General features: G+C 32.1%; 4 protein-coding genes across 5 annotated transcripts in view; 3 read left to right on the forward strand and 1 right to left on the reverse strand.

Moving 5' to 3' along the window:
- Positions 1-134: 134 nt before the first annotated feature.
- LOC112462985 (allantoinase) overlaps positions 135-10,576 on the reverse strand; it is an 18,003-nt gene continuing 7,561 nt past the window's right edge. The window contains exons 4-11 of the mRNA XM_025029099.1: positions 1,900-2,046; positions 1,774-1,819; positions 1,613-1,709; positions 1,346-1,532; positions 940-1,072; positions 661-833; positions 542-574; positions 135-449 (exon numbers count right to left, since the gene is read on the reverse strand). Coding sequence (XP_024884867.1) covers positions 297-449; positions 542-574; positions 661-833; positions 940-1,072; positions 1,346-1,532; positions 1,613-1,709; positions 1,774-1,819; positions 1,900-2,046 — 969 coding nt within the window. The 3' untranslated portion in view covers positions 135-296. The remainder of the gene's footprint in view (positions 450-541; positions 575-660; positions 834-939; positions 1,073-1,345; positions 1,533-1,612; positions 1,710-1,773; positions 1,820-1,899; positions 2,047-10,576) is intronic.
- On the forward strand, positions 2,067-5,325 carry LOC112462989 (odorant receptor 63a-like). The gene is made up of 9 exons (XM_025029103.1): positions 2,067-2,585; positions 2,717-2,836; positions 3,187-3,304; positions 3,496-3,757; positions 3,822-3,974; positions 4,067-4,157; positions 4,473-4,609; positions 5,033-5,165; positions 5,238-5,325. The coding sequence occupies exons 1-9, from the start codon at positions 2,442-2,444 to the stop codon at positions 5,289-5,291; spliced, it is 1,212 nt and encodes a 403-aa protein (XP_024884871.1). The 5' UTR covers positions 2,067-2,441; the 3' UTR covers positions 5,292-5,325.
- Positions 5,785-8,233, forward strand: LOC112462986 (odorant receptor 63a-like). Of its 2 annotated transcripts, XM_025029101.1 has the most exons (9): positions 5,785-5,944; positions 6,067-6,186; positions 6,271-6,388; positions 6,633-6,894; positions 6,969-7,076; positions 7,147-7,237; positions 7,353-7,489; positions 7,939-8,071; positions 8,162-8,233. In XM_025029101.1, the coding sequence occupies exons 1-9, from the start codon at positions 5,801-5,803 to the stop codon at positions 8,213-8,215; spliced, it is 1,167 nt and encodes a 388-aa protein (XP_024884869.1). In that variant the 5' UTR covers positions 5,785-5,800; the 3' UTR covers positions 8,216-8,233. The 2 variants fall into 2 exon arrangements, with proteins under 2 accessions (XP_024884869.1, XP_024884868.1); XM_025029100.1 differs by having other exon boundaries at positions 6,067-6,388.
- Positions 9,361-10,465, forward strand: LOC112462997. Its single transcript, XM_025029112.1, has 4 exons — positions 9,361-9,434; positions 9,516-9,633; positions 9,972-10,236; positions 10,311-10,465. The coding sequence occupies exons 1-4, from the start codon at positions 9,387-9,389 to the stop codon at positions 10,420-10,422; spliced, it is 543 nt and encodes a 180-aa protein (XP_024884880.1). The 5' UTR covers positions 9,361-9,386; the 3' UTR covers positions 10,423-10,465.

The following is a 10,576-nucleotide window of genomic DNA, read 5'->3' on the forward strand; positions in this document are numbered from 1 at the left end:
ATGAATATATGTTTCTTTCTTGAGTTTTGAAATTGTTTCGCAACATCACCGTCGGCTATTTCTAATACTGGACGAGCAACATTTGTGTGTCTGTAAATACCAACTTTCGGCTGTTTAGAAGATACGAAGAAAAAGAGTTTCACTTACTTTTAATAATATAAAACAAGAGTTAATAATGTGAACAAGTATTCTTCATAATTTATTATTTGTCTTATCTTTCTTTATTATTGACAATTCATATTGAAACGGAAACGAAGGAATAATAGATTCGTGAGCTGTACAAAACAAAATAGAGTTTATCGGGTTTCTATCGTTTGCAAGATATTTGCATTTAACAATAATCTCCCCGTAGGTTTATCGCAAATTTTTCCTTCTTTGAAAACAAATCGTCCCCTAAGGACGGTTGCAATTACTTTTCCAAATAGGACCTTTCCTTCGTATGGAGTCAGCTGTAAAGTTAAATATTTTTGGCGAGATCTTTTGTGAAGAATTGCCATGTTTTTTATGTTTTTAATCGGCAGCTTATGCCGCGTTTACTTACTTTGTTCTTGTGGTGAATGTCACCTTTCTCGATCTGCGAAAATACGATACGTTTTCTAATGATACTTATGTGAAATGCTCTCTACTTTTCAAATTAATACAATATACAGCAGAACTGACCTTAATAGATTCCTCTGGATTCCAAATAACGAAATCCGCGTCCATTCCAACTGATAAATCACCTTTACGATCTTCGAGACCGCACAACCTTGCGGGCTGACTGCTTAATAGCTTCGAGACATCGGAAAATGGTATATTTCTCATTCTCGCGGCTGTCCATACCAGCGGTAATCCTATTTGTATTTTTGAAGAAAAATTCGTATCTATCTCTCTTTCTCTTCCTCTCCTACAATGTTCTCATGCTCTCTGTTCTCTGATAAATTTCATATAAATATATACCGAATTGCAATGAGGAGATTCCACCCCAAGCAGTCAGAAAATTTCCGCGAGTTTTCAATTCTGGCACGCAGGGAGAGTGATCCGAAACGATCATATCTATTGTTCCACTTTTAACACCGTGCCACAATTGTTCCTGTTAATATATCATATAAGATTGAAAATCGACTTGCTAAGAATAAATTCAAGTCTCGCGATATTAAATGCCAAAATCACTTAAAAGCTTAAAAAATTTGTTTGATTAAAATATATATATCTCTGTGCATATTATATCGCGTAGCGAATTTTTTCGAATACCGTTTCAGAATATCTGAATTCCGATTATCGAAGCAAAGATACATTACGATTGAAATTGTTAAATAGGAAGGACTTAGCCGGTTACAGGCAAAGGAAAGATTTGTCTAATTACTCGATTACTCTTTCCCCTGATCGGCGGGCAACACTTGAATTCAGTGGAACCTGCCGGTATCTCTTCCGCTGCTAGTGTCAGATAGTGATAACACGTTTCCACGGTTAAAGGTGCACCACGAGCCTTCGTATCATTTACTAATGTCAAACATTCTGCGCTTGACAAATGCACTATGTGGCATCGAAAGCTTGAAAGTTTTATGTAACATTATTTTTTATACAAAATATCGAAACGAACGCCAAGTCTCTCTCTCTTTCTCTGACTTACTTATATTTTATACACCAATCACAAATTAATTTTACGGCATCAAGTTCCATGAGATCAGGACGAGCACGCAAGAAAGTGTCGTACAATTCTGGTTTGCCTGAAAGTTTACGATACAAAAAAATTCAATGCCGCGAAGAGACGAAAGTATTACTCGTACGTACCGGTTAGTCGATTCGTTTTTTCATTTCGCTCGTATTCTGCGTGAAACTGCAAATACATTTGCGATTAGTCGTCGCGAATAGATTTCACGAAAAATGTAAACGCAATGCGTGATGTAATAAGTATACCGCCAGCACGGTCTTCGTAGGCAGCAGTTCCGAAAGAGTTTCCCTCACGTCGTCCACGGAGACATGTGGAAATTCGTCGACTCCGCTCGGGCACAAGAAGCACTTAAAACCGACTACACCTGCGTCTATTAACGATCGCAACTCGTGCTATAAAAATTGCAAGAGATAATAGGGAGAGTCAGTCATGGTAAGACTAGAGCGCAGGACGCTTCCTGTCTGTTACAGTTTTATCATATTTTCAGGTGACTCTCAATTACTACCTGTCGAGCCGATAGACTTTGCCACGTCGCGTCATGCAATGTTACTACAACACGTAAATGTTGCGGTAGGAAAGATATTCCCGAAATGCTATAGTAATCCGAGACTAGCCTATAGAACAGGTATCTTTTTACATTGGCAAGAGTAATTGGTATCCGCCAACAATTTCTGACATTTTGCAAGTTTGAACTTATGCCTCGACTTGCGTAGCAAAATTATAGTAAAAATCGACGAGCGTTTATTATTTGTGCCGCAGCTTTCAAGCGTGAAATAGATGCCGAGTCATGCTGGCGCATATCCAGCGAGAGCACAGTATCAATAAAATATTTTTGTCGTGCTTAGGTCTCTGGCCGTTTCAAAGTAAACTCGCGAGAAGTCTGATACCGATTTGCTATCTCGCGATTGAAATAAGTTACTACCCGCTCGAGGTAACGTGTATCGGTTAATACATTTTAATCTGCAAGTTCGATTAGCATTTGAGAAATATTGTTACGCTAAATACAATTTTTTATTGCATAACATATTTTACGGACCGCTATTGTGTCAATACTGCGCTCAGGTATTGATGATATATGATCATTGGAAGGATACCCGATTGCTCTTCGACTGCGGTTCTCAACTTGTTTTGTTAACTACCTTTGTCGCAAAACTGTTGAACGAGTTGTTGAATCACGATAAGGTAAGGACCTGGGCAGAATAGTTGACTTATAATTTTAAGACAATGTTTTATGCTTTAAATGTTTAAATCTTTGTTTTTAGTAACGCACAATATACTTCTTGTGCCTCAAGTCTTAAACGTGTGTACGAAGTGTCAATATTTGTAAGACTTGAGACACAAGATATAATATTGTGCGTTACTAAAAAGAAAGATTTAAATCATAAAACATTGTCTTAAAATTATAAGTCAGCTATTCTGCTCAGGTCCTAAATTTACAAGACAATCTTGCATGCTTTCCAAGTGACATTTTAATAAGATCCTTCTTTCGATTCGTCCTTAATTATTTTCATAATTATTGTTACAATGGTCAGATTCAAAGTTTATACGAGACTATGGACAACCATTGGAATATATTTAAAAGTGAATCGGAACTTCAAATTCTTAAAAATTATTCCACCATATCACGAAAATTTACAATATTTTACGCGTGTGAGTATGTCATGTTGCAAAATAAATATACGAATGACTATAGATACGAGTAATTTAGCTAGTAATTTCATTCTAATACATGTATAAGCATTTAATAAAGAAATTTTGCACGAAGCGAGTTTTCCGTGTACATATAATTTTTATCCAAAAATTAACAGACACATAAGAACATACTTCTCATAATTTCATAGTGATGATGTACTCTATGGTAACAATATTTATATTAATCCCATTAACACCGGTTTTCCTCGACATTATATGGCCTCTTAATGAATCACGCCCACGACTCTTCGCGGTCGCTGTAGAATTGAGGATAGATCAAGAGAAATACTATACACCGGTTTTTTGTTACAATATCAGTATAATAGTGTTGGGCGTGATTATCATGGTTGGTGTCGATTCTATTTACGTCGTTTGCACTGCACATGCTTGCGGTTTATTCTCCATCATCAGGTACGTACATTTACACGATACTTAAAATCCTGTGAAATACAAATGGGAATGTTCTACTTCACAGTCAGCAATTCGAGGAGGTACTATCAAAGTTGGATATCGCAAAACAAGTTAGCAAATATGAACGTTGCTTGAACGAGAAATTCAAATTGTCGAGCGAAAAAGAAATGTATCAGCAATATATAATATGCTTGAAAAAATATCAGCTTGCTTTAGAGTAAGTTTTTCCGAATAATCTTACAATCATTGTCCTTTACAAAACATTAACCTACATTGAAATATAATATATATATTACTGTTGTCTCATAGGTTTGTCAATATATTAAATTCAATATATCAAGTCATTGCATTATTTCTATTATTGTTGAATGGTATAACTATAAGTCTGGTTGGAATTCGAGTAAGTTTTATATAATTATTTATATGTGTTACATATAAAACATGACACATATACGTTATGAGTTATAATATAATATAAGAGTATGATCGAAAAATAAATCAATAAAAAATAAAGGTTCTTCGTAAAGAATGTTTCCAATTATCCGCTATTTTATTGATGTCATTAAGTCATAGTTGCTTTCCTTTGAAATGTTAATGCTGTCATGTATAATAAGTCTTAATCGAAATTATATATATATATATTATTTTGAAGATCACATTATATTTCACACAGATATTATATTTCACACAATATAACAATATTGATTTATTATAGGTCGTTTACATATTAGGTCAATTGAAAGAAGTAGCGAGATTTGGTTTTATAATTATTGGCATGTTAGTACAACTCATGATTATTTGTTATTCTGGTCAAAAGCTAATGGACGAAAGTCAGAATGTATTCTATCAAGCGTAAGAATAATTTTATTTCAATTACTTTCGTATATATGTGAAATATATGCGATATAATAATTATGTCCTGGAAATAATCTATTTCAAATTATAAGTTTCTATTATATTCTTCTAAGATTGGCTTCTAAGATTTATAAAACAACTTTTAATTTTTTTTTGAAGTTATAATCATACAATATTTTTTTTAATGTCAATCAATATAAATGAGATTTGTTTAGAAACAAAAAATAATAAATTTTACTTTGCTTCAAAAAGTTAGATCGCGATTTATAATGTTTACTTGTCTGCATTAGATAAAAAGATATACAAATAATTTTAATATTTTACTGAAATAAAAAATTTTTTGAGAAAATTCTCTCTCTCTCTCCCTCTCTCTCTTACGTGAATAAATTCGTATATTTATTCTGTCGTATATGTATACAGGTACGCTGTGAAATGGTATAAATTCTCACCGAGACTGAAGTCGCTGTTAATTATAACTCTTTATAGAAGTATTGTCCCCTCTGGTTTAACTGCAGGCAACATGGTTCCATTGTCAATGGCGACTTACGCTACGGTAAGAAAGAAAATCTACAAATTGATATTGCAATGTATAGAAAATAATTTTTGCATCTGTATATGATTAAAGGTGGTACGGGCGGCCTTATCTTACTTTACGACATTTTTATCATTCAAAGAATAGTTATTTTGTATTACGTTTATCTCATATTGTTAGATCTTTATGGATCGTGTTGTGAAACTGCCGAGCAACCAACTCTATATGTAGACTCCACTTAAGCACTTAAAATTGATTGCACCTGCGCTTACTAGAAGTTGTAGCTCACGCTAAAAATTGTAAGCGAAAAGTGAAATTGATCAATAAAACGATGAGACAAGCACGCGATGTCTGTTGTCATTTTCACTATTATTACTCGCATAGCATCTTTACTGCGTTATCCGATACCATCATTTTGTACATATAAGCGCTATGAAAAAGATATGTTGTAAACGCTACCTGGTATACACGTTGCCGCGGTCTATTTTCTAAGCTATTATTCTCTCATTTTTTGAAGAAATAGCTACTTCGTCCTGAACGGTGTTGTTGACAACCTGTAATTTTATATCTCTGGAAATTTGGATTTGACAAAGGATTGACGGCACGTGCAGCACATGTCAGTTCTATCGTAGCACTCAAACGGAAAGTAGGATATCATGCTGACGCATGTTTTACGAGAGCATAATCTCAATAAGATATTATTGTCATATTTGGGTCTCTGGCCGTTTCAAAATGAACTCGCAAGAAGTTTGTTACCGATATCCTATCTTGTGCTTCAAATGACTTGCTATCCCTTGGTGGTAATACGTTTTAACACAGTTTTATTTGCACGAATACGATTAATATTTTAAAAGTGTTAATTCTAAATATTTTTTGACATATAATATACCTCATGGAGTTATGTAATTAATGTTACACTTAGATAATAATGTTGTATGATCATTGGGAAAACTCACGATTGGTTTTCGAGTGTTGCTCTCAAATTGTCTTATTAACCACTTTTGTCGCAAAGTTAACTAATGACTTTTGGAACCACGACAAGGTATGTGCACGGAAGAAATCACTCGCTTATTTAGATTTTTTAATTATTATTACAATAAGATTTTTTTTATTTTTCTTTTGTCAGATTCGACAATTATGTGAAGCCATGGAGAAACATTGGAGTACATTTACAAGTGAATTTGAAACGCGCGTTCTTAAAGATTATTCTCTCATATCTCGAAAATTTACAATACTTTACTCGAGTGAGTAATTGCAAAGGATATAGATTAGCGATATTTATTATGAAATAGATGCAGATTTTTTTTCAAAAAGAAACTTTGTAAAACATTTTTGTTGACAATCCAATTCTATCGATAAAATATCTGTATAATTAACAAAGAATCAATTTCAATCTTCTTAATTATATACTAATTGTCTAATTATATATTAATTAAATACAAATATATATATATGTATACCAAAAATATATCTTTCATAAAATTGCAGTAATAATGTTCTCCATGATAGCAATATTTTTAATGGTTCCATTAACACCGATATTACTCGATATCATACGGCCCCTTAATGAATCACGGCCGCGATTCTTCGCGGTTTCTATAGAATGGAGAATAGATAAGGACAAGTATTTCGTACCGATTTTCTGTTATAACATGAGTATAATCGTGACAGGTACAATTATCATGGTTGGCATCGATACTATGCATGTCACCTGTACTGTTCACGCTTGTAGTTTATTCTCGATCATTAGGTATACACAAAAATAATTTTCTTATAAATTTATCGCAAAAGATAAAAAAGCGTCATAAAAATTCTATTTCACAGTCAGCAATTAGAGAAGGTAATATCAGAACTGGGCATCGACAAATTAAGCGAGCAAGTGACATACCAGGAATATGTCATATGTTTAAGAAAGTACCAACTCGCTTTAGAGTAAAGAATTTCTTTCGATCTTTCCACAATTCGCAAAAATATATTATCTATAACATTATCGTTTCATTAGGTTTGTCGACGTACTGAATTCGATGTATCGAACAGTGGCATTAATTATGCTATTGATGACTGGTGCGATTATAAGTCTGGTTGGAGTTCGAGTAAGCATTTACATGTATTTTTTATAGAGAAAAGAAAAAAATTAACATTATTATCAAAATCTTTCACATACCTATATATACATATAATTCTGTGCTATATTTCTATATGTTGTAGATCGTATATGTATTAAATCAGTTGGAAGAAGTAATGAGATTTGGCCTTGTAATCATAGGCATGTTAATGCAGCTTCTGATCCTATGTTATTCTGGTCAAAAGCTAATGGACGAAAGTCAGAATGTATTCTATCGAGCGTAAGAATTTTTTTATTTTGATACTTTGAGCCAAAAGTTTACTAGGTAAATGCAATGTATATATTTTTACACATTATAAAATTTGGGAAAAAATAAAATATTCCTTGCTGAAAAAGATACTTAATCTCTTTATATATATCTTATAAATTATCTATTATATTTTAAAACTGATATAAACTACGGGTTTAATTTTTTTTATGGTAAAACATTAATACAAAATTTTTGTTTTTAATATTGTGAATAAAATACATATATGTAAATATTTGTATAAATATAGCATTATTTTAAATACCCATTTTATACAATAGATTTTTCCTTAAAAATTTAATTTATAATTTGCAATACTTACTTGCTTCTATTCTAGAAGAAAAAAATTTTAATTTCTTAATCAGATATAATTATTGACAAAAATATTATGTGAACGGATTCTCTTAAATTTATATCTACAGATATGCTGCAAAATGGTATAAATTCTCACCAAGATTAAAATCGCTCTTGATTATAACCCTTTACAGAAGCTTTATACCGTGTGGTTTAACAGCTGGTAACATATTTTCATTATCAATGGCGACTTATGCTACAGTAAGTACGAAAATCTTCAATTTTTATTCGTGATATACAGACAATTTATGATAGAAGACAATTTATCCTCACATCTGTATTTGATTTAAGGTGGTACGGACGGGCATATCCTATTTCACGACATTCTTATCACTTAAAGATTAAGTAGCTTCATACATTTTGTAGTTCTTTCTTAATTCTACCAGAATTAAGTTTGAGCGATTGTGTTTATAATTTGGTCAAGTGTTCCGATTGGGAACACCTTAGATTTCGCTTAGACACAAAAAACACTTTAAAATCGATTGCATCTACATTTATTCACTGGCACATTTCATGCTAATAATGTAGGTAAATGAAATATGTAATTGAAATATGGATTCTCAAAACAGATTATCATTCATTTCCTTCTTTATTCATAATCATTAATTTTCAATCAATCTTTTCTAAAATCAATACCTATCTAAAATAAAAATAAGAGAGTTTTGGGAATTGAATCTAAGACTCACCGACTATTCATAAGACTATTCATAAGACTCACCAACCCTCCGTGCGCCTTGTTGAGTTTGACAGACCCACTAGGGTCTGAATTCTGACGCTGTCGCCCCGCCCCGCTTCGGCGGAGGCGACATCTCGGACGTTCCTCTCGGTCGAGCTACCGTCTGGACAGGGGACGTGACTATGTCACGTTACAATTCTTATGAATAAATAATGAATTGTGCATGACACTGTTAAAGCGTCACGTAGTGTTATTTTGTGTATATAAGGGTAGGAACGTTACGCAGTGTGTTATTATGTAAATGTCCACCTGGAAAAGATACTTTCCACGAGCTTTTTGAAACACAAGATTAAGATAGTTATATCGCTACGGTATAGCTACATCGTACTAACGATTCTTGACATCCTATAATTTCATGCTGTTGAAAAACTTGATCTTAAAAAAAAAAAAAAACGGTGGCACATACCATGGGTGTCATTTCTATCGTAACGTTCAAGCAGCAATATCATGCTGGTGCATGTATTACGAGAGTACAATGTCAATAAAATATTATTGTCACACTTGGGCCTTTGGCCATACCAAAATAAATTCGTTAGAAATGTGTTACCGATTTTATATCTTGTGATACTGATGACTATCGTTCTATTGCAGGTAATAATACATTTCTAACTGCATGAATCCGAGTAGGGCATAAAACGTGTCATTACAAATATTCCTTTTACACGTAATATATACTTAATAACTTGAAACAATTAATATTACGCTTAGGTATTAGCACTATGTGATCGATGGGGAAATATACAAGAGGTTTTTGAAATTTGTCATCACATTGTCACAGTAATGATATTCGTTGTTAAGCTATTCAATGAGTTTTGGAACCATGACAAGGTATGTATACGAATTACATCACTGGTTTATTTATATCTTACTTTTAATAATAATTTTAACGAAATTATTTGTTACGGTTAGATACGATATTTATACGAAGCGATGGAAAACCACTGGAATGTATTTACAAGCGAAATTGAAATTCGTATTCTTAAAGACTATTCTATGCTAACGCGAAAATGTATAATAACTTATTCGAGTGAGTAAATGCAAAAATTATATAGATAATTAAGCCACTACAATATATAAATACATTTAAAAACATAGATATTAATATAATAAAAAACTTCGTAAAAGAATTCTTTTGTTGATAAAATTGCACCATCAGAATATTCATACAATTTTTGCCAAGAATATCAATTTTAATCTTTTTAATACATTTACATATTTATAAATTATGAATAAATATATATTTAATATGTTTACAAATTGTGTGTATAATTCATAAATACATATATATATATATATATATTGTATTATTTATAAATATACAAAGCACATAAAATATACAAAAATATGTTTTTCATAAAATTGCAGTTATAACATACGTCTCAACAGTACTATTTTTGATGGTTCCATTTAAACCGATATTACTCGATATCATACGGCCTCTTAATGAGTCACGACCGCGAATATTCGTGATTTCTGAAATAGAATGGGGAATGGATAAGGACAAGTATTTCGTACTGATATTTTGCTATACTTCATCTGTAATTGTGATGGGTGCAACTATTTTTGTTGCTGTCGACAGTATATATATTACTCGTACCGTTCACGCTTGTAGTTTATTCTCGATCATTAGGTATGCACAAAAATAATTTTCTTATAATTTTATCGCAAAAGGTAAAAAAGCGTTATAAAAATTATATTTTACAGTCAGCAATTAGAGAAGGTAACATCAAAACTGGGCATCGACAAATTAAGCGAGCAAGTGACATACCAGGAATATGTCATATGTTTAAAAAAGTACCAACTCGCTTTAGAGTAAAGAATTTCTTTTGATCTTTCCACAATTCGCAAAAATATATTATCTACACTGAGAAAAAAAAATATTTTAATCCAAAAAAATATTTATTAGGTGGCTCCTAATAGCATATTTACTTACTTTTTACACATATTTATTTAGAATTAGATATTTTTAT

This window comes from Temnothorax curvispinosus, unplaced genomic scaffold, assembly GCF_003070985.1.
Source record: "Temnothorax curvispinosus isolate PA1 unplaced genomic scaffold, ASM307098v1 QBEX01012990.1, whole genome shotgun sequence".
NCBI classification, from domain to species: Eukaryota; Metazoa; Arthropoda; class Insecta; order Hymenoptera; family Formicidae; genus Temnothorax; species Temnothorax curvispinosus.

Excerpts from the sequence above, each read along its gene's own strand:
- LOC112462997 (XM_025029112.1), top strand. The coding sequence starts at position 9,387 with ATGATATTCGTTGTTAAGCTATTCAATGAGTTTTGGAACCATGACAAG. Across the intron at positions 9,435-9,515 it reads AGTTTTGGAACCATGACAAG|ATACGATATTTATACGAAGC; the intron begins GTATGTATACGA and ends TGTTACGGTTAG. Across the intron at positions 10,237-10,310 it reads AGTTTATTCTCGATCATTAG|TCAGCAATTAGAGAAGGTAA; the intron begins GTATGCACAAAA and ends TATATTTTACAG.
- LOC112462989 (XM_025029103.1), top strand. The coding sequence starts at position 2,442 with ATGCTGGCGCATATCCAGCGAGAGCACAGTATCAATAAAATATTTTTG. Across the intron at positions 3,758-3,821 it reads GGTTTATTCTCCATCATCAG|TCAGCAATTCGAGGAGGTAC; the intron begins GTACGTACATTT and ends TCTACTTCACAG. Across the intron at positions 4,158-4,472 it reads TAAGTCTGGTTGGAATTCGA|GTCGTTTACATATTAGGTCA; the intron begins GTAAGTTTTATA and ends GATTTATTATAG.
- LOC112462986 (XM_025029100.1), top strand. The coding sequence starts at position 5,801 with ATGCTGACGCATGTTTTACGAGAGCATAATCTCAATAAGATATTATTG. Across the intron at positions 6,895-6,968 it reads AGTTTATTCTCGATCATTAG|TCAGCAATTAGAGAAGGTAA; the intron begins GTATACACAAAA and ends TCTATTTCACAG. Across the intron at positions 7,077-7,146 it reads AAGTACCAACTCGCTTTAGA|GTTTGTCGACGTACTGAATT; the intron begins GTAAAGAATTTC and ends TCGTTTCATTAG.